Source organism: Leucopleurus acutus (genome assembly GCF_964270905.1).
Source record: "Leucopleurus acutus genome assembly, chromosome: 3".
Classification (NCBI taxonomy): Eukaryota; Metazoa; Chordata; class Mammalia; order Artiodactyla; family Delphinidae; genus Leucopleurus; species Leucopleurus acutus.
The window spans coordinates 45,999,043-46,026,109 of NC_139145.1; the positions used below are offsets into that span (position 1 = coordinate 45,999,043).

Consider the following 27,067-nt stretch of genomic DNA (forward strand, 5'->3'; position numbering starts at 1 on the left):
TGGCTGCACTTGAGTTGCCGCACACCAGGGTGGATGCACAGTGGTTGACAGCTGGCATCCGCTCTGACTGATTGGTGCTTGTGTCATCGTTGTTGTTAAATATTTTTAATATCACCCCTGGATTTTAATATTAGTTTTATTTAGGGGGCTGGCCCCCTTATGGGAGACAACTTCAGAAGTCTGAAGGTAAAATGGACATAGACTGCCTTTCAAACCAAAATAATGTTTCAGTAGAATTACAGGTTGTTTTCTTGCTAATCAAGAATTTATGTCCCCCAGTTCTGAACTGCTCACCCAGTGGCATACACAAGGACAATGACAATAATGAAAATAATTTTTAGGATATTTATTAAGTCATCCTAACAAGAATGGACTTATTTAATGCTCTCAACAACCCTGTGAGAATTAAAGTATCATTAAACCCATTTTATGGAAGCAGAAACTGAGGCTCAGGGAGGCTAAGGATTCTTTGTCCACGATCACACAGCTGGCACGAAGTAGCAGAGCTATGACCTGACCTAGGCAATCTAACCCCGGCGCCGAAACCTTAATTGCCGTGTGTGACAATGGTCCTTTGCATAAGAAGTTGATGCCCGACTTGGCAGGCATCCGGGTTCCTTGGCAGGCGTGTTCACAGGGCTCAGCCCAGTTATGCTGCTGGCCATCCCTCATGGGTTGGGGAGATGCCTTACCAGGGGTTCTAGGGGTGTTAGAAGCAGGCCCTGGCCGACCACAGGGCCACAGGACAAGCTAACCTTCCCCTCAGAGGGACGAAGCCTCTGTTCTTCACTTGAGATCAGTACAAAAATCCCACAGAAAGGGGAGGAATGGGGCCTCAGAAGTTTGCATAGTTAACTAGTAACCATCACCTCCTTTATCACCATTGTCAGAAGCTTCTACAGCACATAGGCCGGTCTAATAGGTTACAGTAAATATATTTTCACTGACTCTTTAATAATTTCTACCACTTATTAATTGGTTGTGTCCCCAGGTTGGGTGCTAACCACTTTCTAGCTATTATCTCATTTAATCTTCACAAAAGCTCTGTAAAGTAGGTAGTATGATTATTCTCTTAGATAAGGGAAGAAAGCTCAGAGAGGTAATCTAACTTGCCCAAAGTCACACAGCAACTGAGTGATGGAGTTGGGATTGGAACCCAGGCTTCTCTGACCCCACAACTCAAGCTCTTAGCCCCTGGTCTCTGTACATCAAACTCCAGCAGAGACAGATACAAAGGGAAGACTCGAGAGGGGTGGCCAGGAACCACTAAAGACAAGTTGGTTTCTGTGAGGCCAGGGGACCATTCTCAGAGCAGAGCTTCCTGCCGGCCCACGTGTCTTGTTCGGCCGTTGTGCTCTCTCTTCCCCTCTGCTGGTCGGCTGGTCGTCTCAATGGGAGACACACCATCTCTGGGGAAGTGAGGCCTGTTTTATTCCAACACTGTCATCTGAGAAGGGACAATGCAAGGCAAACACCAGCCAGAGCTGTGGCTGAGGCCAGCCTTTGGCAACCTGAGGATCTCCACGCTGCCGCCTCCGCTCCGCACCCCCTACCAACACACACACAGCAAGCAGTGGCTGGCGGCTCCTGATTTGTTCACCAGGGTCAGACAGACGCTAAGCAGGCAGCCTGCCAGGACAGGCGCCACGGGCACCCTGCCAAGGACAAAGGGGCTTCCCAAGAGCTCACCTTGAATGAGATTTCATACTGCTCCCCTCCCCATATCTCCAAGCCTGGGTCGTACCCGCCCAGCTCCCAGAACCACTTCCGATCCACGGCGAACAGTCCGCCGGCCATCACAGGAGACCTGCGGGAAGAAGAACCTGGTGTGAAGACGCGGACGTCTTGGCCGTGTGCTCCTTGGGTATCCTGCTCTAGGGCACTGCTGTTCTCCCAGGGGTGATGCTCCCCGCTACTCTGTGAACACAGCCCACTTGTCCAGCAGGGAATCCAAAGCCCTTCTGAGTGAGGCCGCTGGCTTTCTTCCTTCTTGCCTATACTTCTTCATAAATGCTACATTTTAACCAAAGGACCCAAAAATCCTTTACGTGGTTAACACCTAAGAATACTTGTGAAATGAAATCATAGTGCTTTTTCCCTGTGGGCCTTGTAGCTGTACCATATATATATGCACATCTATATCTAATCTCTAGTCTTCCCATTGATTAAATGATCTGAATCAGGTCTTTCCAAGCCTGTCTAGGCTGTAGAATGTCTTAGAGAGATGAAAACACATACAGCTTCCTGGGCCCAACCCCAGACCTACAAAACAGTCTCTGGGGGAATGGAGCTTAGGAGTCTGTGTTTTTGGGTAAGATTGTTTGATGATTCTCACTCTGTAATCCCAGCATAGATATTTTTTTTTCTGCTGAGAGTTTATGGAAGAAGCCACAGTCACTGTTCTTTCAGTTAAACTGGGATAAGATTAACTCTGCTCATTCATTCTCTCATTCGTTTCTTCATCGAGTACCAGCTGAGAAGCAGATGCTGGAAGAATTTGGAGGTAAATCAGGGTCAGACAGAATCTTTAGGGGATGCCAGCATGGCAGGGCAGCCACCTCAGGAGAGGAGGACCCAGAAGACAGGTGGGGTGTAACAAGGGCCTCTGGGAGGCGCAGGCAACGCTACGGGAAAGGAGGGAGCGTCTGCCTCCAGGTTTTCGGGGTGAGGAGGGAAGCTGGGGCAAGAGTCAAGGAAGGATGCTCAGAGGGTGGCATTTGAGGTGGCTAGGAACAAAGTGGGAGCTTGGGGGAGGGGAAGGCACCCAGGAGAAAGCACGAGCTCGGGGGCAGAGATGATCAAGCGGTGGGTGTGGCTTGCCCAAGTTCCCCACGGCGCCTCCCGTGGGGCCAGCACCTGGGAGGGGCCACCAGTGTTTTTTGTGCGAAAAGCTCTCTGAGTGGCTGTGGCCTTGTCTGACTCCCCTGGAAAACTCCAAACCCTCCAAGGAAAACCATTCTAGCAGCAACCTCCACGGCCCCTCCTGGCTTGGGGGACTGCACGCTCAGGGGAAGTGGACTGACTTGGAAAGAGGTGAGTTAACCCACATGCCTTGCGAGGCTTCCTGCAGTAGATGGGCCCTGATAGCACAGGAGGGGACCCCTTTAGAAAGGACTCCCTTAATCACTGACCGAGGCCTTGAGTCTGCCAGGCGCTGTACTGAGCTAAATTACTACCAAAATGAATTTACTCCTCACACTGACCTCATGAGCCCGGATCAGAAACGGGGAAATCCTCACTGCAACCTCAGCTCTCCCCAAACCTGTGGTGGGGTCTGGGGTGAAGATTTTAGCCCCGGAACCCTGTGCTGCCGAGTATGGGAGCCACTGGCCACATGCAGCTTACTGACACTTGCATTGTGGCTGGTCTGAACTGAGAGGTGCTGGCAGTGTGAGATACACACTGGATTTCCCAGACTTAACGTGAAGAGAAGAACAGAAAAGATCTCATTCATAATTTGAAAGCGTTGGTCACATGTTAAAATGAGAATATTCTAGATATACTGGTTAAATGAAATACACTACTAAAATGAATTTTATCTGCTTCCCTTTACCTTTTTTTAACGTGGCTATGAGGACATTCAGAAGTACATACGTGAGTTGCACGATACCTCTATAGGACAGTGCTGATTTAACCTCTTTGAGCTGGTTTCCCCATCTACACAGGGACGTAGAGCTACACCTGCTAGCTCACACTGCTAGTAGTTTTGAAAGTAACCAGTACTATAGGAAAGTAAGGTGTTAGTAGTATCAACTTTCTTCTGTCTTACGAAGGTTGTAGGGTTTCCGGTTTTTCTGGCTGGAGCCGTGATGCTTGGAGGGCCAGAGAGTGCTTCTGGCTCGGTGCTCCAAGGTAAATCAAACCTAAGACTCTGCACAAAAGCATCAGCCTGGGTGGAAGCCAGCCGCAGGGGACGTGGTAGGATAGGTAGGATATTAGGTGTAAGGCATTTTGGATGCTTGAGGCTTCACCTCCAGAGGGAAGCCTCTCCTCTAGGCTGGTCTGTTTTCTGCTGTGTTCAACAGTAATCATAACAACAATTCTGAGCATCTAATGTGTGCCACTCACCTCACCATCACCAGTTCTCACAAAGCCCTATTACTAGCCCTCTTTTCACATGGAGAAATTTAAAATTCAAAAATGTGCTCTGCTCCAGGGCATGTAGTTAGTAAGTGGATGAGCTGCCACCAAAGCCTGTGTCTTTCCAATATCACGACACGGCTCTGTGCCTGCAGTGTGCCCACTTGCTGAGCACCACGGGGAGGTGTGCAGACAATGACCAGGATTTCTCAGTGGCCTGTTCCTGGGGTTTTGTCTGAGTGCAACACAGAAGAGAGACTTCTGGAAGGAACTGGAGGGTACAAAGGATGGAGAGTCCCTCGGGAAGCATCTGGGCCAGTGGCTCTCAAACTTGGCCATATGTCAGCATCATCTGGGAACTGACGCCTGAATTCCCCACCCTGAGACTCCGGTGTAACTGGACTCAGGGGCAGCGTGGGTGGTTCTTCTTCTTTTTTAAAAACTTTTATTGGGGTACAGTTGATTTACAATGTTGTGTTAGTTTCAGGTGTACAGCAAAGTGAATCCGTTATACTTCTTCTTATTCTTTCTTTTAAATAAACTCCCCAGGTGATGGCAACATGCAGCCACGGTTGAGAGTCCCTGCTCTAGGGCTGGGCCAACCCCTTTAATATCCAGATGAGGAGACTGAGACTGCAGACAAAACTAGCTGGGCCTCTGCTTCTAACCAGCTGCACGAACTGCACCCACCCCTCCCTCATCCTGCAACGAGGAGACTGAATGGGCCAGGACCCACCATGACATACGTTTCAAATCTAGGGCCTATGAGTTGCCTTATGGCAAAGATTCAAACCATAAAAGGGGGTTCTGGTTACCCTAGAAATTCCATTTTCTGGAGCAGCCTGCCTAACCTCCGCCTCTACTACGTGTCGCCCTTGGGCAAGTGAACCACAGGATCCCCAGCAGTCCAGTGGAGAGAGTCCCACCAACGCTCAAGGGCATGTTGTGAGAATCGAGCATGGGCGTGTCAGCCGGAACTGCTTTGCCATGTCAGGCCAAGTGTCAGTGACTCCTGTTATTAGCATTCTTCTCCCGAGAATTCAGGACAACGGGGGGCTGACTCTGGGCCATACTGGGGTAGGACCTGGCGGCACGATGCGTTGTTGGCTAGACCATATCTGTGGCCTAAGAAGGGCTCTGATAGTAGTGTTTGACCATGTTTAGGATACAGGAGGTCAGGACCACAGCACAAACATCTGGCCTGCTGAGGAAGCACGGGGGATCCACTCACACCCTCCACTCTCAGCTCATGCTACTCTCTTGACCCGGTCACCTTCCATTTCCTCAAGCAAGTCCACCTCTTCCTACCTCTGAGCCTTCCCTGGGGCTCACAGCATTAGGGGCCCCCCAGAAACCCTGGGTGAACTGCGCCCATGAAGATGGCTGAGCCGCCAACAACCCCTCTTTCTCAGACAGGGAGGGTGAGGCAGAGCGGCTGGACTTCACTGGGGCTAAGCTGTGGTTAGGCAGGGGTGGTAGACAGAATAATGGCCTCCCAAAGAAGCCAGTGTCCTAATTCCCGGGACCTGTGACTCTGCTGCCTTACACAGCAAAGGGCCTTTGCAAGGGTAACTAAGTGAAGGATCTTGAGATGGGGAGATTATCCTGGGTTACCTGGATAGGTCCAATGTAATCACAAGGGTCCTTATAAGTGAAGAAAGAGGCAGGGGGGTCAGAGTCAGAGAAGGAGACATGATGATGGAAGCAAGAGACTGGGAGAGGGAAGGGGGAGGGAGGTGCAGGGGGAGACAAGGAGAGGGAGGAGGGGAAGACTGGAAGATGTTACGTTGCTGGCTTTGAAGATGGAGGGAGCCATGAGGCAAAGAATGTGAGCAGCCTCTAGAAGCTGGATAAGGCAAGGAAACGGATCCCTTCCTGGGGCACCGGGAGGAAACGCAGCACTGCCAACACTATATCAGTCAGACCCTTTCAGACTTCTGACCTCCAGAACTTTAAGAGAATAAAGCTGCGTCGTTTTATTTTATTTGTTGGCTGCGCCACGTGACATCTTAGTTCCCCGCCCAGGGATTGAGCCCACGCCCCCTGTAGTGGAAGGGCGCAGCTCCAACCCCTGGACCACCAGGGAAGTCCCTGCGTTGTTTTGTTTTGTTTTGTTTTGTTTTGTTTTTTTGCGGTACACGAGCCTCTCACTGTTGTGGCCTCTCCCATTGCGGAGCACAGGCTCCGGACGCGCAGGCTCAGCGGCCCAGCCGCTCCGCGGCACGAACCCGTGTCCCCTGCATCGGCAGGCAGACTCTCAGCCACTGCGCCACCAGGGAAGCCCCCCTGTGTTGTTTTAATAAGCCAGTAAGTTGTGGTAATTTATTACTGCAGCGACAATTAGGAAACTAATCAGGAAACCAATACAGCTGGAGAGGCTGGACTTTGGCTTTGTACCCAGAGGTCTTTCCACACCTCTGGCAGGAGAGCTGGAGTGGCTCACGTGACAGCTGCAGGGATGGCGAGCCCACTGTGGGAGGAAAGACCCTTCTGGAGCTTGGGGTACCAGAGGGGCACTGGGCTCTGTTTCTGGCTTAGCCACTAGCCCACTGTGTCCCCAGGGAAGCCCCTCCCTGTCCTGGAGCCTGAGTCTCCTTATCTGCAAGGAGTTGGAGTCCGTTACCTGTAGACTCCCGCTAGCTCTTCCATTCCAGGATGCTACAGGTCCGGCCCACACACCCGCACCCCACACTTCCACCGTGGGACAAGCTATTTCCCTGATACTTCCAAGAGGGTGTAACTGATGGATGGGAAAGTCGGCTCCAGAGGCAGACAGGCCTGCGAGGCACTGAGCCTTTGCCGCTTCACAGCTGTGTGACCTGGACAGGCTGCTTAACCTCTTGGAGCCCTGGTGTCCCCATTTGGAAAACATGGACCATAATTTTTACTACATATGCTGTTGGAGGTTAAATAAGATCACCGTGTAGTGTGCTCGGAACTGCGCCTGGCACTTAGAAAGTATGCAATAAATGGTGGTGACAATGACAACGACAATGATGATGATTACAACTGGGTGCTAGGCTTGCCACCCCGGGCTGGCAGTCCTCGGGGTGGGCAAGGAAGAGGTGATCAGCTTGGTGGTCCGTGAGCCAAGGCTCTGTGACGAGCTGGGAGGGACTGTGCTTCTGTTGGGGACGTCTGCCCTGGCTCCCCTGCACTGGACTTTTGGGGGAAGTGGCAGTCCTGAGTTGTGTGTGTTGGGGAGGGCTCCCTGGGGTCAGCCACTGGGACTGGCCTGGGTCACTTGTACTTACTCAAATGGGTCGCTGGGGTCAGCTTTCTGCAGTTCTGGAGGGATCGGGATCCGCTTGTAGTACATCTCCCAGTCAAAGGCGCCCCGCATGGCATCCCCCGCCTGCGTCTCATACCGGAAGTCGTCGTGGTCAATCACATCGATCATTGGGCACACAATGGTCTTGCGGTTCCGAGCAATGCGGTCTGAAGGAGCCAAGAGATGCCCATTAAGGAGGCCGGATGGGAGAGCAGCTACATGCATGACCCTGCTCTGCAACTTATTCACATTTCTAACATGGTTCCTGGGTGATTTCTCTGAACACTCGAGTTTGAGAATCCGTGAGGAAGCAAGTGCACAAGCTTTAAGCAAGATGGACCAGGGCTCCCAGCCCATCCTGCCGTCCACGAGAGGGCCCTGAGCCAGCTACATGAATGACATCTCAGCCTCAGCATTCTCCTCTGTGAAACGGGGAGAAGAGGGTCTGGTTGCAGGAGTACTGGATACAGTAATGCTTGAAGGTGTTGAGCACAGGTGTCTGTCATGCTCAGCATTGCTATGGAAAGAGATTAACTTCCTTCTGGGAGGGTCCCTGTTCTGGCCCTCCCCATTCCGAGTCCTGAACTTGACCTGTGGCTCAGCAGTCAGCACTCCAGCACTTACCCCTCATGGCAGACTGCCTGTCCCTGAAGCTCCCCAACACCTCGTAGCTGCCATCAGAGAACAAATGGTCCTTGCAAGAGAGTCCAGCTCACATTTTCCAACAGTCAGAATTACTGAAGAGGGATCGGACTATCCCATGAGCTCCTCAGGACTGGAGGTGTGCAAGCAGGGCCTGGTGGACCTCTGCCCTGCAGGAATGCTGCAAGCAAGGTGACTCAAGATAGCAAATAGGGGTCTTAACCTAGATGGCTCTATGTCCCTTTCAAGCCAGGGAGAAGCTGATTGTATAAAATTCACTCTCTGCCCTTCAGTGCGCTTCCTGCCAAGAAGCCCTGACTACATCCAGGAGGTGCCACTGATTGGGGCAGATGGTCTGCCAGGAGGGGCAAGTGGGCTGTGCTTGGGCCAGGAGTCAAGTCCAAGTCTTGGAATGGGGAGCCTGGTAGGGCCAGGGTAGGCTGGCAGCTGCCTAGGGCCCAGGCTTCATCAAGCTATAGCAGATTTTTCTTCCAGGAGAGAAAGCAAAGAAAAGTTTTGCCTTTTGCTAAACTGCAAGACACGATCCATAGGTGGGTCATGAAACTGTGTGTGTGTGTTTGTAGTGAAGCAAAAAAGAATGTCAGGGTGCATTCTAGGTGATGAGGGAAAGTAGTTTTGGGAAATATTTCAGTCATACTGCACCGGTGTGTACATCTGTGTACTGGATTGACATGTCTAATGTATTTCTGTGGCACATGGTCAAAAAACCGAGAAATGGTGCTTTTGATGCTGTGTCCCCAAGTGTAGATCTGGGGCCACCAGTGCCAGAAGCACCGAGGGTGTGTTAAAAAACCCCCCTAGGGCTTGGGGTGGAGCCTGGATCTGCCTTGTGGACATGTTCCCTAGGGATTAAGGAAGAAGCATCTTCCCAGGGAAAGATCTAGAAAAGGGCCACTCTTCCTGATAATTCATGGCCACATGAGGGATTTCCCTTCCAGAGAGGGTGTGTGCTGAGGACACAGTGCTCTGCTGGATGCTGGCTGATTGGGGGAGGTGTAAGGTCAAGGCGGTGGCATCAGAGGTAGCATTCCACGGTGCTGTACTCACTTGAAGACACAATGTCCAGGTGCAAACCCTGGTTTTGTCATCTATGAACAGTATAACCTTGGAAAAGGTTATCTGATGTCTCTGAACCTCTGTTTCCTGGCCAACAAAATGGAGGAAGACAGCACCTATTTCCTGGGATCTCTGTGAAGGCCAAGTGGGACGATGGGGCCAAGGTGCTTAGCCTAGCCTCGAGCATGTGACGAGCCCCCTGCTGACATTCTTTGTGCCCAGGATCGCTGAAAGTAGCTCAGAAGCAGGAGCTGGAAGGGGGAGTATCCCCCTCATTCTCTCTGCCCTTCAGTTTTCTCATTTGCAATATGTGGATAATAAGGCCTGCCCTGTCCGCTTTACCAGTCACATTCAAATGTGGGCTGTGATCAAAAAAAGATAAGGGACTAGCAGAGGCATGATGATGACGACGATGATGATGATGATAATGATGATGACAGTGATGACGGTGGTGATAGAGATGAAGAAAATGATGAACAACAGTGGCTTTCCTTTCAGGGGAGCTGAATCCCTTTCAGGCTCAGAAACGCCTACTCTCCAAAGAAGGCAGAGTGAACTGTGCATGTTCATGGTTTCAGAGACAAAAGCTGTGATGGGCTCGGTCAGCTGTTCATATTAGCAGGGATAGACTTTTACATCTACACCAGTGGTTCACATTTCTATTGGAAAAAGGGAAAAAGAAGAGGAAGAATGTTTCTTCCATGTATGGTTGCAGATTATGAAAATTACCCTCATATATTTCCATAGAAACAGAGTTAAGGCTGTTAACACAAGGCTTAAGGCTTGTTAACCGCAAGCTCAGCTTCGTGTTCTACCACTTCAGTCTCTTTATGAGTCACTGAATGACCCCCCCAAACGCAATGTTCCTTCAGGACTATAAATTAGATGATTTATTATTTTTTTAAATTAAAAACAAATATTTTATTTATTTGGCTGCATTGGGTCTTAGTTGCGGCACGCAGGATCTTTCCTCGCAGCGTGCAGGATCTTTTGTCATGGTGTGTGGGCTTCTCTAGTTGCAGTGCATGGGTTCAGTAGTTGTGGCACGTGGGCTCTCTAGTTGTGATATGTGGGCTTAGTTGCCCCATGGCAGGAGGGATCCTAGTTCCTGAACCAGGGATCAAACCCTCGTCCCCTGCATTGGAAGGCGGATGCTTAACCACTGGACCACCAGGGAAGTCCCAATTAGGTGATTTACAGTGAAGCCTTTTCTCTTTTTTGTTCTCTTTCAGTCATGAGAGGCAGATGCAGATCTCTTGGCTTAATTAGGTAAACAGTTTACCAGAAGATCTGGGTTATAACCTTTTCCTAATCCAGTGGGATCCTGGACCCTTGGGGTCAGAAGCATATCATCTGATATTAATTAGAGTTTCATGCTGATCTGTGTTAGGAAACAAACTTGCTGGGTTACCCCATTAAACCGTGTGGGTTTTGCTTTCTGTCCTCACTTCTGAATGGGGGCCTAACCAGTGCTCCCCGAAGTATAGTCCCTGAACCAGCAGCACTGGCACCACCCGGAGGCTGTTAGGAATGCAGCTTCTAAGGCCCCGCCCCAGACCTCCTGAACCAACCACTGTGGAGCAGGGCTCAGCACTCTGTGTGTTAACAAGTCTTCTAGATGATTCTGATACACACTCAAGTTTGCCCTAAACTCGAGTCCTCTTTGCTCCCTATGCTTTCTGTTACGGAGAGCATACCCATCCATTTTTGAGGTGTTCACTTTTCTCTCTGGATTGACAGATCTTCCCCAATCTGCCCCCATCTCTGTCCCTCACCTGACTCCCAGCCCCAGTAGGACATTTCCTCTTCAGCGTCCACCTGTCAGCGGCAGCTCAATGCCTTCCTCAAAGCTCAGAGCCTAGGGATTCAGACCTGGTTCTTCAATCCGCCCTGAGGCACCTCAGTGCCCAGCAGCCAGGCCTCGTGTCTCCCTTCTGTCCACAAGCCTATGTGGATGACTCCTAGATCACGCTGCCCTCTGTCTGGAGCCCTTACCTGAGAGCTGTCAGAAACTCTCCAAAGAGGAAATGAATTTAGGGAGGCAGTGTGGAATCCTGAAAGAAGATATACTTTGGAACCAGAGAGATGGTGACTTTGACACCATCAAGGTGACTTATTGCCCTTATTAAGGGCAATAAGTCCTTATTGCCCTTATTATTGCCCTTATTGCCCTTAATAAGTGACTTATTAAGATGGTGACTTATTGCCCAAGGGATCAAGTGAGTCACTCAAAATCTCTGAACTTCAGTCTCTTCTATTATAAAAAGGGGAGACTTTCGACCTGGCATGGTTTTGTGAGGGCTGAAGACAAAGCTTACAGCGTCCCCTGCTCACAGCAGCAGTGCAGTGAATGGTAACTGTTCTAAGTTGGTATGATGGTGTTCCCTACAATTTGGCTCTTAGCAGTAGGCAGCCTTGGCTTGCTTTCCAATAACACCTGAAGTAACCTGGGAGAAGCAATCATGTCACTAGACACTAATGTGCTTTATGACTTTGGGCAAGTCACTTCCCCTCTCCGAGTCTCAGCTTCCTCCTCTGTAAAATGAAGGGACAGAACTTTTAAGGTTGCTCTGAGCACTCCTGAGGGTCTGATACCCTCATGGCACCTGGCATTGTGCTGGGTGCATCTCAAGCAGGCAAGGGAAGCCTTGTAGCATAGATGACTCCCTGCAGAAAGCAGGACTGGAGGCCAGTGGCTCACTCCAGGCCGCCTACCTCACCTTGCAAGCCTCCCTTACCAAGCAAGGGGGGGAGCCAGTTGACATTGGCTTCACAATGTGAGTCCAAGAATGTGATGACATCCCCAGTTGCTGCTGAGGCCCCCAGCATCCGGGTCCTTATCAGCCCTTCCCGTTTCTTGGTTCGGAGAATCCTCACGCTGGGGAAAAGGGCCATGTAGTCTTCAAGTGGCTTCTTCAGGTGCTCTGTGAGGGACAGAAGACAGATGGATAGATGGGTGAGTAATCATCCTTGTGACCCCGTCCTTACATGTGCACTGCACTTTACAGTTTAGATAGAGCTTTCCAGTGCACTGTCTCATTGGACCTTTCAGATAGGGTCAAGAAGGGCAGGAATAACCACCTGTGTGTTGCAAAGGGGGAAACTGAAGTTTAAAGAGGTCCAGTGTTAGTGCCAGACCTGGAACACAGAGAGACCTTCTGTACGAGGGCGTTAGCAGCTGTGGTTTATGTCTGGCTGGGACCCATTCCCTCATTTTCTAGCAACAGTACTCTGATTTTCTTTGGGAAACTGCCCCTCCCCTTCTCAGTCCTTCAGACTTGTGGGCTTGACTGCATCTCCAAGGGGGAGGAGCATGTGGCTTGGGCCTGACCAATCAGGGCATTCCATTTCCTTGGCCACAGTGATTGGTTCAGGGATGGACATGTGGCCTGAATTGGTCCAAACAATGAATCCTGAGAATTCTTTTTCAGAACTATTGAAAAATGAGGCCCTTTTTTCTTACTAGAGTTGCTAGGTTGGTTGGCCCTAAGTCTGGAGTTGCTTGTGACATCTTTAGCAAAATAAGGTGATGAGAGGTGGTGGGAAGATCTGCTGAGACTGAAGTCAACATGTAAAAAGAGAGTGAAAAGATGGAGACAGACATTATCCTGATAACATTTTGATTCTCCAGATCCCCCTGTGCCTGAAGCAGAGGGACTCGCAGACGTTCTTATTACACATAACAACCAATTCCTCTTTTTGCTTATTCTAATGTAGGCTGGCTTCTGGCCCATGCCTGGAAAAGCTGTTATAAATAAATCTCAAAGACAGTCTCTTTCTACTAAAAGTGCCAGCCTTAACGTTAGTGTCTCTTGATTTTAATCAGGGTTACGGCCCTTTATGAACACTCTAGTATGGCTACAAAAAAACCCTATAGTTTATATCCTACTTAATGGTGAAATATTGAATGTTTTTCTCCTAAGAGCAGGAGAAAGGCTGTCCACTTTCTCTCCACTTTAGTACTGTTCTAGAATTCCTAGCCAGTGCAACTGGTAAGACAAGGAAATAAAAGGCATAAAGATTGGAAAGAAAAAGGTAGCGGTATTTTTTTTTTTTTTTTGCGGTACGCGGGCCTCTCACTGTTGTGGCCTTCCCCGCTGCGGAGCACAGGCTCCGGACGCGCAGGCTCAGCGGCCATGGCTCACGGGCCCAGCCGCTCCGCGGCATGTGGGATCTTCCCAGACCGGGGCCCGAACCCGTGTCCCCTGCATCGGCAGGCGGATTCTCAACCACTGGGCCACCCCCTGTAGCAGCATTTTTAATTGTAGATGACATGATTGTTCACACAGAAAATCTTAAGAAATCTACAAAGAAACTAGAACAGGAAAACTTTGCAAGATTTCAGGATACAGATCAGCATTTAAAAATCAACTGTATTTCTATAGACTAGCAAATAAGAAAGCTATTTGAAAATGCAATTAAAATGGTAAAAATACCATTTACAATTTAACAAAGTGAGTACAAAATGTATACTGAAAACTACAAAACACTGTTGAAAGAAATGAACAACCAAAATAAACGGTAAGATAGTCCATGTTCATGGATCCGATGACTTAATGTTGTTAAGATGGCAATACCTCCTACATTGATATACAGATTCAATGTGATCAAAAAATCACAGATGGCTTCTTTGCAGAAACTGACAAGCTGATCCTCAACTTTATGGAAATGCAAAGGATCAAGGAATCCAGGACAGCTAAAAAATGCTTTTCTGTTTTTGCTTCTCTCTGAAATATTTGAGTTCTTTTTTTTACTTCCTTAATTTATTTATGGCTGCATTGGGTCTTTGTTGCTGCGCGCAGGCTTTCTCTAGTTGCAGCGAGTGGGGGCCCCTCTTCATGTGGTGTGCGGGCTTCTCGCTGCGGTGGCTTCTCTTGTTGCAGAGCACAGGCTCTAGGCGCACAGGCTTCAGTAGTTGTGGCACATGGGCTTAGTTGCTCAGAGGCATGTGGGATCTTCCCGGACTGGGGATCGAACCCATGTCCCTGCACTGGCAGGCAGATTCTTAACCACTGTGCCACCAGGGAAGTCCCTAAAAACTGTTTTGATTACTTATACATGAACGTTCATAGCAACAGTATTCACAATAGCCAAATGGTGAGAATAACCCAAATTTCCATCACCTCATAAATAGATAAACAAAGATGGAATATATCCATACAACGGGATATTACTCAGCCAAAAAAGAAATGAAGTACTGATACATGCCACAATGTGGATGAACCTAGAAGTCATCATATTAAGTAAAGGAGGCCAGACACAAAAGGTCACATATTATATCATTCCATGTGTATGAAATTCCAGAGCAGGTAAATCCAGAGACAGAAAGCAGATCAGCGATTACCATGAACTGGGGTGGACGGGAATAGGGAGTGAGTACTTAATAAGTATGGGGTTTCCTTTTGGGGTGGTAAAAATATTTTGAAACTAGATAGAGGTGATGGTTGCACAACGTTATGAATGTACTAAATGCCAATGAATCGTATACTTTAACATCGTATCGTATATTTTAACATGGTTAACTTTATGTTATGTGAGTTTTACCTCAATTTAAAAAAATGGGTAAAGGACATGAATAGGCACTTCTTGAAAGAAGATATACGAATGGCCAATAAACCCATGAAAAGATGCTCAACATCATTAGTCACCAGGGAAATATAAATCAAAATCATAACGAGATACTACTTCACATTCACTAGGATGGCTATAATGAAAAAGTAAGATAATAAGTGTTGACAAGGATGTGGAGAAATGAGAATTCTCATACACTGTTGGTGGGAATGTAAAATGGTGCAGCCACTTTGGAAAACAGTCTGGCAGTTCCATAAATAGTTGAACACAGTTACCACACAATCCAGCAATTCTACTCCTAGGTGTATATCCAAGAGAAATGAAAATATACGTCCACATGAAAACATGTACACTCACGTTCATAGCAGCAATTTTCATAATATCCCCAAATTGAAAATCAAATCATCCAAATACACATCAACAGATGAATGGATAAATAAAATGCAGTATATCCATACAGTGGAAATACTATTCAGCAATGAAAAAGAATGAGCTTTTGCAATAATATGAACGAGCCTGCTGGGTTAAAGGAGTCAGACAGTTCTGCTCTGAATTCACTCCATCAGGAGTTAGAGCTGGAAGGGCCCTCCTAATTCAGGGGCTGTGGCTGAATCACCTGGTGAGCTGGCTGCAAATACAGCTGCTTGGGCATCCTCGCAGGCGACTGTGATTTGGTAAATTGAAGGAAGCATCAGCATCTTTGGTTTTACTTGACCCACAGGTAATTCTGATGTACAGCTAGGCCTGGAAAGCACTGGAGTAGTTCAGTCTCTTCATTTTATAGACAGAAAGCTCAAGTCCAGAGAAGGGAAGGTGCAACAATTAACAGTAGAGCCAGGGCCCCTTGACTGCTTGATCCAGAACCCACTGAACCTTTTATTTTTCTAACCCGTATGGAAATGAACCATTTTCACTGGTAAGGCAGATTATGACTTGCAAAGGAGCTTCGCATATTTTATCTCCCTTGATTCATAAAATCATACTCTGCATTACAGTTCTCCCCATTTGACAGATGAGAAAACTGATGCTCAAAGAATCTAAGAAACTTGTCCAAGGTCATACAGCCAGTAAGTTGCTGGGTTCTCTGTAGAAACACGAGGCTTTCCCCTCTCTAGCTGTGTTTTCCCTATCTCTCATAATCATATACTACTGGCACGATTTTTGCCACTTCTGCCTACCTCACTACAATTTACTTAAGATTTTCTTTTTTAAATCAATTCACTTAAAAAATATATTTATTTATTTATTTTGGCTGCACTGGGTCTTAGTTGTGGCATGAGGGATCTTTAGTTGTGGCATGTGGCCTCTTAGTTGCAGCATGCATGTAGGATCTAGTTCCCCAACCTGGGATTGAACCGGGCCCCCTGCATTGGAGTGCAGAGTCTTACCCATTGGACCACCAGGCAAGTCCCAGCTCACTTTTTTTCAATTAAAAATTTATTTTAAAAGGAAGCGTTAAAAACTATAAATGGAAAATCGGTACCATTTGTGATAAAGAGCTAATAAATTAAAAAACCCAAACAAATAAGAATAAAGCGACGTTACTAGATTTTAGCCAGATCTTCCTGCCTCCCTCTTTGTCAAGAAGGGAGATATGGGCAACCAGCTGAGACTTTCCATCTGAGGTAATCAGAGGAAATGAAAGAGAGCTGAAAAGAGGAAGCATTCTCTCCCCATGAGTCAATGTTACTTAATGCAAAGTCTCTGGGCCACCTGAGATCATCTTAGGTACCGCTTAATCACTTTTGTGCTGGTGCACTTGGGGAAGCACTGCTCCAGACACTTGATTTAAAGTCTCCAGAAACTTAAAGAGTGGAGATGAGGTGTGTTTTGTGTTGTGTTGGCTGGCACCTTGCAAGTCGGAGCAATTAAAAGATATACAGAGGAAAGATTAACTCCATATACAACCTGAGGCTGGAAGGCTGAAAAATACTCCAGGTCGCCTCTTGCTTGCTTGCAAAGATTAATATGGCTTCTCCGGCCCTTTCCCACTTCTCTTTGGAACAGTGGCTCTGTAGAGAGCAGAAATTAATTTGCCCTAATTGAAGGACTAAATCTTTCCAAAATAGACTTTCTTGGGCAGTGAGACAAGATAGCAAGAGGCATGATCACGCTCCAGATAGGATGCTGTTCGGGCAGGAACGCTATCTTTAAAGAAAAGAAAAAAAAATCCGCAGTCATTGTCTTGTGACCAGCGCTTCTTCTTGGCTGGGTTCAACTGGTAGGTCATTAACACGAGGATGAGATAATCTCCTATACCACACCACTACTCCCAACAGAGGGAGATATATGCCCCTATCCAGCTCTAATCATTGAGGGCCCTGCTCGGGCAGAGCCCCATCGCTAAATCACCCCAAACGCAGATGGCCGCAGTCATTACAGATGGACCAATTAAGGCCTTTTGACAGCCTGTGGCAAAGTCGGCGCAATTATTTAGGGGCAATTATGCTCCTCCTGTCCTTATTAGAAAGAACATTTACACAAAACCAAGACTGTTGCCTTATTTTACCACGCTGTCTTCTCGGATGAGGACAGTCCGTAAAGTCATAGAATTTTAGAGCTGGAAGGGGCTTTAGAGGAAGGTGATGACGGCTCTGATCATGACAATGACAGGGAACAATTCCTGAGGCCCTGCTCACACACGGAGCTCTCTACTGCATACACATAATCTCTGTTGCCTACACCACCACTACAAATGGGGTACTATGGCCCCCTTTTATACAAAAAGACACCATGAGGCTCAGAGCGGGTGGTGTCACCTGCCCAAGGAGCACAGTTCATAAATGATGGAGCCAAGGTCTAAAACCCATCCCTGCCTGACTGTAAGAGAGCACCAAACCCCATCTCTGCCTCACTTCCGTCAGACCCTCCATTCTACCCAGAGAGGGACGGCTAGGACCAGAAGTTAAATGTCTTGCCCAGAATCATACAGTGAGTCTGTGGCTCGGCGTTTTCCACGCCGGGACTTCCCCCCACCTTCATAAGCCCTAGGGCAGGGATGGCAAACAGGCTTCACGGAAGTGCCTGTGCTCACAGGTGTGTCATGGATAGCTAAAGCAATGTTAAGAAAGACTCTGAGGCTATAACCTGGCTCAGCGTGAAAATGCCAGGGCTGAGAGATGTCTGCCCTGAAGCAGCAGGAAGGCAACTGTCCTAATGCCGCAGACGCATCATTCCCATTGCAGGGGTTGCTCTGACGGCGCAGCAATACAGACTTGCTCTCGCCCTGATTATCCCTAATCTCAAGAGGAGCCAGAGCCATCCAATGGGGGCGGTGAGGCTGATCCTGAAGGGGAGCCCCCATCAGGGTAAGGCTCTACGCAGGTGTTCAAAGAGCACGTACCAGAGTGCTCACAGGTGGATTCTGGGTGCCCTGCCCACACCCCTTCAGCATTTTGTTCTCTGCCTGCCTGCCTCTCCCACCCGCCAGCACCTGCCGCTGCCTGGGGCTCGGCATCCACGTGGTCGACCTCGACTGAGGGCCGCCGTGTGTGTGCACAACCGCCCCGGCTCCCTCGCCCCTCAGGCGGGATAACCCCGAGCACGTGCTCTGTGCTGGCTCCCAGTGGGGTCACCGTGGCTGCCTGCCGTGGTGCCCGGCATAGGCACCCTTCCTGGGTGTCTTCCCTTCCTCTTCTCACTTCCCCACTCTCTTGCTTCTGTTTCCTGAAATCTCCTCTCAGACTAACTCCTTGCACTCAAATCCTGTCTCAGGATCTGCTTCAGGAAACCCAAACCAAAACAGTGTCCGAGTGGCAGTCATGGGTTAGAGGATCTGCAAGGCTGAGGGTGTGATCCCTTGAAGGTGATGACTTTGGATCAGCAACACGATGATGTTTGGAGCCGTTATTTCTGTAAATAACGGTCACCATGTGTTTAGCACGCTCCCTCCCAGGCATGAATCCAAGCGCCCAACATGCATTTATGCATCGCATCTTCACAAACACTCCACGAGGCAGGTTGGTATCCCTTTTTTACTAATGAGGAAACTGGGGCACTGAGAGGATTAATAACTTTGCCCAGGTCTACACAGTAAGTGGCAGGTCTTGGATTTAAACTCAAGCAATCTGGCTCCAGAGTCTGTAGGCTTCTTTGTTAAACTTCTTTAAAAAAAATTAAGAATCATTTCACACATATTTTTTAAAAAGTAGAGTAGAATAACGAAGCCCCAAGGATCCATCACTCAGCTTTGGGAACTGTCACTGCTGGTCTCTCCCGTTTCATCCCCGCCCCTGCCCACTGGATGGTATTGGCGCTGATGGACTTCGTGCCTGTAACCATCGTGCCATTAGAGGGGAGAAGCCTGGGGGGTTAACATGGAAGGATATGACAGCTTCCTCTGGACTAGCTGTCCCTCTCCTAGGAACACGCCCAGTGAGTTATCCCAATGTTGGGCACCCAGTATCTTCTCAGGAATTCTTGCTGATTATCTCATTGGACTCCCCGCAATCACCAATTCTGGGCAGGTATCATCAGTTCTGGTGTTACTGGAGAGGAAACTGAGGCTCAGGAAAGGGAAGGCCTTGCCCTAAGTCTCTCAGCTACTGAGGTATGAGTGAGGACCAGAACCCAAGGCCTGCGCTTCCTTGGTCCTCCTTGTATATCCCACCTGAAAATGCACATACTTCCCCGGGAACTGCAGCCTCCCTGGTTCCTGTGTTTAATGGAGCCTTTCCCTCCTGTCTGCTCTGAAGGGCACTTAGGACTCGGAGGATGGTTCTCTCTGGTGGGCTGTGCACCAGGAGTTGCACTCAGAGGAGTTGCTGAGAGTTGAACTGTGTCCTCCCCAAAAGGTATGCTGAAGTCCTAGTACCTAGGAATGTGGTTTTACTTGGAAATAGCATCTTTACAGCTGTAATCAAGTTGAGATGAGGTCATACTGATTTAGGGTGGGCCCTAATCCAATGGCTGGTATTCTTTATAAGAAGAAGAAATTTAGATGCACAAGGAGAAGCCACTGACCACAGAGGCAGAGACTGGAGTGATGCTTCTACACGCCAAGAAACACCAAGCATTGCTAGGGAGAGGCGAGGAGGGATCCTTTCCTAGAACCTGCAGAGAGAGCATGGCCCTGCCGACACCCTGATCTCAGACTTCTAGGCTCCAGGACTGTGAGGGATTAAACTTCTGTTGTTTTAATCCATTGGTTTGTGGTGCCTCGTTGCAGCAGCCTGAGGACACTGAGACAGAAGAGAGGTTCTCATACACTGGCACTGAAACAGTGACACAGCAAGAACATGGCCCCGGTTCTGGCCACTGCTGTCTCTTGTCTGGACCACTGTGGTCTGTGGCCAACCAAAAGAGCCATGACTGCTGTCCCCGCATCCACTCTGTCTCTCTTCAGTCTGCACGCAGCAGTCCAGGGGGCCTCTTGGAAGAGAAGAGGACTGCACCGTGGCACCCTCTCTTGCTTAAAACCTTTCCACGGTTTCCGTGGCTCTCGGAAGAAGGTCCAAAATCCTTCCCAAGGATGACAAGCTGTGTATAGTGGGTCCTGCCCCCTCTTCAGCCTCATCTTGCCCTTCCCTTCCTTCCTGCCCACTCCGTGTCATCTTCTTTCAGGCGTCCAAAGGCCCCATGACGACCCACCCCTTCTGCCTCAGTGTCTGTATCCAAGCCGGCCCTTCTATCTGGACTGCTGAGGTATAAGCCTCTTCACATATCCCCCCAGTTAACTCCTGCTCAGCCTTCAGATCTTGGTTCACACCTCTGACTCCTCACTAAAGCCTTTCCTGACCTCCCAGACCACAGCAGGTCCCTAGGGCAGATGGCCACAGAAGCCCTGGACCTTGCCCTTCATGCCGCTCAGCTTGGATCACGGTTCCATACCCATGAACTGACTCAGTTTGCTTCCCTCCACTCTAGGCTGTAGGAGGGAGAGCTCTGTAACTGCTCTGCTTGCCAGTGTAGCCTTCGTGCCTAGTGGGGGGCCAGGGGCGTCTGCAAATCCCCACTGAATCCACACGCCTTCCTCCTCCATCGTTTCATTTGATTTGATTTGATGAGATTTCCCTGTGAAGGAAGCAGGTCACGGCTCATCATCCTCACTGCAAGATGAGGGAAGTCAAGTTCAGAAGACGTTTCTGGTCCAAGGTTACACAGCCAGCCAGGTAAGTGGTGAAGACAGGACTCAAATCCAGTTCAGTCTGTTCAAGAATCTCTGCTCTACTGCTGTGTGTAATCAAATTAATTCCCAAGTAGAGTCCAGAGTCTGAGCCTTGCACAGACTCCTGCTGAGGGGCACCAAAAATAAAGGAGCTCTGTGTGTCGCCAGAGCTGGCAGGACACCAAGCATATGGGAGAGGGCCCCGTGGATGGGACCCCAAGGGAAGAGGAGGAGGGGGAAGGAGAGGGGAAGGAGAGAGAGGGGGAAGAAGGGGAGGGGGGAAGTAAGGAACAAGTCACAAACCAGACCAATCCCTGTTGGTTCTCTGGCCTCGGGGGTGTTGTCAATGGTGCAGAGGTCGCAGCGGGAAAGGCTGCCTTCCACACGCCTGGGCTGGCTTCTGGGACTTCTAGGTGTTCTGGGTCTTGTCACGTCTCAGCTCCGCTGGGCTTCTGGCTATTAAAGTGTCATAGCTCATCTGTTTCCAGGATTGATTTATTCACTTGTAAGTCTTAGCCACTGTATTCTAAGGCACTGCCAATCCATTTGGAGATGGGCAGGGTTCACAACAGCAGGCAAAACCCTTTGTCCTATTTTGATACTCAGGTGCTTCTAGCCAAAGGACAGTTGTTAACATAAGGTAGACCCTCTTATCTTTATCGTCACCGTCAGTGTCATGGTTTCTGCTGGGTGCTTACCGTGTGCCTAGGCCCAGTGTTAAGCACTGTTACCTACACACATTGTCTCGTTTCATTCTTACAACAACTCTCTAAGGCAGGCAGTGTGAACTATCTTAGACAAGGGGAAACTGAGGCCTAGAAAAGTTCTATGCCAATCTATGTTCAGACGGCTAGGAGGTAACAGCCAGGAATCAGACCAGGTGCTTCTGATGCCAAAGCGGGCATTATTAACCATGAAACTACACCACCCCTCGAAGTCCCTGGTCTCTCCATTCTGCCAGGTGGGTACCAGTTTCCAATCCCACAACCTCAACTCTATCTCCTACCCCTTGGGGTGTCCAGGGCTTTCACTTGCTTGGAAAACTTGCAGACAGGTAAATATAAATAGCAGGAAAATTTAAGAGAGGTCAGGAAGGAAAGCTATGTTTGCACCAGGATGGGGTTTTGGCAGGGGAAACGTACAGGCATTTAGGCATCATTTATTGTTTGGGAAAGGAAAGCAGACGAGCCCTTCAGGAGAGACATCCTTTTTCTGGCCCAGAGTCCCAGGAGGAAAGGGGCCTCTGAATTCAGCTAGAAGGCAGTTTACATTCTCCTTTGACACGGGTCCTCTTATAACACATTCTAAGGCATTAACAGACACTTTTGATGTGTGTTTTTGAAAAAACAACCATTTCTTTCTTTTTTCCCTTCCCTCTTCCCCTCCTCCCCCGCTTCTTGATAATAGCTTTATTGAGATATAATTCACATACCATACAATTTACCCATTTAAAAAGCATACAATTCACTATCAAGGACCCATTTCTTGCACTGCTGAAAGTAGCGAACCAACCATCCCTTAGTGAACGTCTTTCTGCCAGGGAGAATTCATTTCAGTTTAATCAAGAAAACATTTACTGCACTCCTGCTGTGTGTCAGGAACTCTGCCGGGCACATTCCTTTCTGTTGATCTAACAGGGTGGTTTTCAAAGTGTGATCCCCAGACCAGTTGCAACAGCATCATCTGGGAACTTAAGAGAAATGCCAATTCTTAGGCCTCACTCCAGACCGACCGAATCAGAGGAGTGGGGCTGTCGATCTGGAATTTAATGAGCTCTCCAAGTGATTCTGAAGCGTGTAAACATTTGAGGGACACTGGTCCAACGTAATGCAGACGGTGACCTCAGAGAAATAAACCTAGGCAGTTGTGATCATACAGCTGCCCCCTGCACCTGAGGGTTCTGCACCTGGGGATACAACCAACCACGGATTGAAAATCTTCAGAAAAAAAATCCAGAATGCTCCAAAAAGCAAAACTTGAATTTGCTGTGTTGTGGCAACTAGTTACAATAGCATTACATCGTATTAGGTATTATAAGTAATCCAGAGACGATTTAAAGCGTTCGGATGAGCGTAGGTTATATGCAAGTACTACGCCATTTTATATAAGGGACTTGAGCATCCAGGGATTTTGGTATCTGTAAGGGCAGGGGGTGGTGGTGATGGTGCTCGAACCAATCTTCCCATGGATACTAAGGGATGACTGTTTTAGGATCTCTAAGTGATTAGAAACAGAATCCCATGTTTCCTGCTAGAATAACAGAAACACTAAAGCTCTCCAAGGAATCCAGAACAATTTCCTGACCCTATAGCAAAACTGCGAAGGGGATGGGTGCCCTCTCATCCTCCTCCTCAGACTCACAGTGGTCCCCATCTGGCCTGGACTCCCCTTCACCTCCCACCAGGACCCTCCTCTCACCTTCAAGTGAGAAAAGATCTGACAAACGAATGCACTTCCTGAGAGGCTCACAGCAAGGCTTCTCAAACCACAGCCCTAAGAATCCCTAGGGGAACTGGTTTTCACACACTTACCTGGGCAGCCTCGGAGATTCTGATTCCCTATGTCAGGGAACAGTGCCTTCAAATCTTTTGACTATGACCCATAAACAGAAGTACATTTTACATCATGAGCTGGTACACATGAAATACAAGGTGTGATGCACCCAGATATGTTTTTTCTATTCTATCCTCTTGTATTTCACTTTTGTTAAAAAGCTGGTCATGACCCCAGAAACTGATTTCATGACATTGCAATGAGTCTACTACACTGTGAAAAACCCTGACCTAGGGCACAGTCTGGAACCTACACCATTAGAAAAAGATGCCCCACTTGACCCTGAGGTCCTTGGCCATGGCCCCTGACCCAAGGCTAGTGCTCTTTGCACAACACTCCATTGTTGTTAATTGTTATTGTTATTGGGCTTCTGAGAATGTACAAAAATGTAGCCAGGGTCCAGTTCTATAAGCAAGATTGTAATTGCACTGCTTACCTTGATAGGTCATTACTAGAATTCCTGTGTGTTGATTTGAGATCTCTGGAACACCACATGGGTAGAGAAAGTCATCACTCCCAAATGGCCACTTTTCTTCTACCAGAAACTTCAGAGAGCATATTTTAGGTGTCTTTCCTTTCACCCTAAGAGCTGCCAGGAAGTTATGTGTATGGGGGCTTTTGCATCTATGGGCCTGTTGTCTCAAGCAGCTGGAAAAGATCAAGGATACAGCAGATTTAAGGGAACTGGGCCTAAACCCTTTACCAAAAGCCAACAGAGCACCAACATCTGGCTGACTCATCTTCTGATTCAGGGGTTTCAACCTTATCCTAGTCAATGTCCCTTTATGTGACAGTTGTTCTGTATGGTCCCCTTTAATATCTTAAAATAAAATTCATAAATAATACAAGGTGCTTAACACCCAGTTGGGGAAAATTCTATATAATGCCCCAACTGTGATATAAAGAAGAAATAATAAAGTAACATGTTCTTCAATACGTAAATGCTTGGAATTGCTACAAGAAGATAAAGAAGTAGCCAAATACTTGTACTTACAGGTGTCATATACTGAACACATATTGGTTCACCTTACAGACCAGCACAGGTAAGTGGGTTGGCAACTCAGGTACCATGAGCAGCACTGCTGTTGATGTAATTTCCTAAAACACTGGATAACTCCTGGTGGCGTGCCAACCCCCCCAAGCAAATCTTCCCTTGACATACATGTGTTCCTAGAAAAGTCAGCACCGTGGCCTACCTGGGGAGGGGAGAGAATTCACTTTGGGGAGGCGTGTGTGTAAGCTGCTCCGAGTGGTAGTGGGCAAGAGGGGAGGAGAAGTTGGGTGAAATGCACGTGGGCACGTTCCAGTAACAAAATGGATTTCTGGGGGGAACCTTTGGGAGGAGGAGAGGGGAACCAGTAGGCTGGGCGTTGTGTGGCGGGAAAAGTCAGAGCAAAACGCATACGTGATGTAAACCCCTCCTCTGCCGCTTCCATCAAGTGTTCAGTAAAGTCTAAAGCCCTCCAGTTTTGTGCACATGGACTCTTCCGGGTGCTCTCCATCCAGAGTGGAAACAGAGTGAGTCCCTGAGCAGAAGCCAGAAGCCAAGGAGGCAGCAGACTAGTACAAACTGTACTAGGCACCAGGAGCTGTCCCAGGTACTTGGCTGGCTCATCCCACACACATCTTTCACTGCCACCGTATGAGGGGTAACCCTATTTTACAGATGTAGAAACTGAGACTCAAGAAGGGTCTGTCACCGCCCATGATCACACAACTAGTGGTGGTTTCTCTGAATCCAAGCCCTAATGTGTCTCTTTTCACCATTCCTTACAATCAGTGGCCTCTTGGTCTGATGGCTTAGATTAACTTGTTAGGTTTACAGGCAAACCTCGTTTTATTGCATTTCACTTTACTGAGCTTCGCAGATACTGCGTTTTTTACAAAATTGAAGGTTTGTGGCAACTCTACGTCAAGCAAGTCTGTCGGCGCCGTTTTTTCAACAGCTCACTTCGTGTCTCTCTGTCACATTTTGGTAATTCTTGCAGTATTTCAAACTTTTTCATTTTTCATATTTTTTACTGTGATCTATGAACAGTGATGTTACTACTATGACTCACTGAAGGCTCAGATGACGGTTAGCATTTTTAAGCAATAATGTACTTTTGAAATTAAGGTATGTACATTGTTTTCTTTAGACACACTGCTATTGTACACCTATTAGATTGCAGTGTAGTGTAAACATAACTTTTACATGCACTGGGAAACCAAAAAAAATCATGTGTCTCACTTTTTTTTTTAAATTAATTAATTTGTTTATGGCTGTGTTGGGTCTTCGTTTCTGTGCGAGGGCTTTCTCTAGTTGTGGCAAGTGGGGGCCACTCTTCATCGCGGTGCGCGGGCCTCTCACTATCGCGGCCTCTCTTATTGAGGAGCACAGGCTCCAGACGCGCAGGCTCAGTAATTGTGGCTCACAGGCCCGGTTGCTCCGCGGCACTTGGGATTCTCCCAGACCAGGGCTCGAACCCGCGTCCGCTGCATTGGCAGGCAGGTTCTCAACCACTGCGCCACCAGGGAAGCCCCCATGTGTCTCACTTCTGAACCTGTAGTACCTCCGAGATCTGCCTGTATTTCTCTGGCACTTTTCTGAGAATGAATGGGAATTTGACCTCCAACATAGAGACAAACTGTACACCTTCCCCAAACAGTTGCTTTGAAACCACAAGCCCCTCTGTTCCTTGGTATCACGTTACCCCACTCCTCAGGGCACAGGTATTTGGCCTGAACATGCTTTTGGTGATTTCAAGAATGAATTACACTCCTTCCTCAAGCAATCACATCCACCAGCCAGCTCCCAGAAATAGAAAGCACTTCATCACACAAATTAACTCCTCTCCCCTCTTTCACCGAAGATGAGTAATCTATTAAAAAAGAGATGCTATTATCTAAACAGGCAGCCTTATCTCCACTTTTAATTTCAACTAAATGCATTGGTCCCTTTTCAGTGGGTGGGTAGGGCCATAAATCTGTTTAATAATCAGATGACAAACAAAAACATACCAGAAACTACCACCATCAAGCTAATTACAACGTCCCCTGTTTTCTGAAAGCCACTCCCTACCAATCAGCTACAAATGAGAAGACAAGGCTGGGTCCCTTGGACTTGGCCATCCCCACTTTTTCGCCCAGTTGGAGCCCATCCAGGGGAGCAGATTCACGGGCAATTCCCGTTTTGTGTTCTTGGTAGCTGCTCTTAAATTATGTCAGGTTGTCAGGTGCTGGAGAGCAACATGTGTTTAATTTAGGATGCCGGCTTCCATGCCTATCGTTTAAGGTGTTATTAAAAAAGAAAAAAAAGTTCTCCACTTTAACAACAGTGTCAGCCTGTCAGTTTCATATTTGTTAAAGGGCAAAAGTATTCCCCTGGGGGAGATTTTCCTGCTCAGTGCTGGGGAAGAGAAAGCTTTCCTTACCACCCTCTCTAACTACTGCTCCCTATCCCCCAAATCCCAACCCAACCTCTGGAAACCTCTGCTTTTTGGAGTCCTGAGACCTCATCCGGGCCTCTTCCCTCTCTGCTTCCTAACTGGTTAGCACCGGAGGAGGAACCACGGTATCTTCAGCTATTCACAGAAACTTCCACATCAGGAACTAAGCTGGGCACAGAGGTCATCTTGGCCTCTAATCCCTTACCTCTCCTCCCATCCACACTGTTGCTACAACACAGGTCTACTGATGTCATGTGGTGACATTTCAGGCCTCCCAGCAACATCCTGAGCTCACCTTTCCAGATCCATCTCCCATCTCAACTCTGCACCCAATCCTCT

The 27,067-nt window shown here is 48.3% G+C and overlaps 1 protein-coding gene across 1 annotated transcript in view; it reads right to left on the reverse strand.

Annotated features, from left to right (window-relative positions):
* Positions 1–27,067, reverse strand: part of GALNT10 (polypeptide N-acetylgalactosaminyltransferase 10) — a 224,520-nt gene that overhangs the window by 26,883 nt on the left and 170,570 nt on the right. Inside the window, exons 5-7 of the mRNA XM_082836841.1 lie at positions 11,809–11,994; positions 7,335–7,518; positions 1,690–1,807 (exon numbers count right to left, since the gene is read on the reverse strand). Coding sequence (XP_082692967.1) covers positions 1,690–1,807; positions 7,335–7,518; positions 11,809–11,994 — 488 coding nt within the window. The remainder of the gene's footprint in view (positions 1–1,689; positions 1,808–7,334; positions 7,519–11,808; positions 11,995–27,067) is intronic.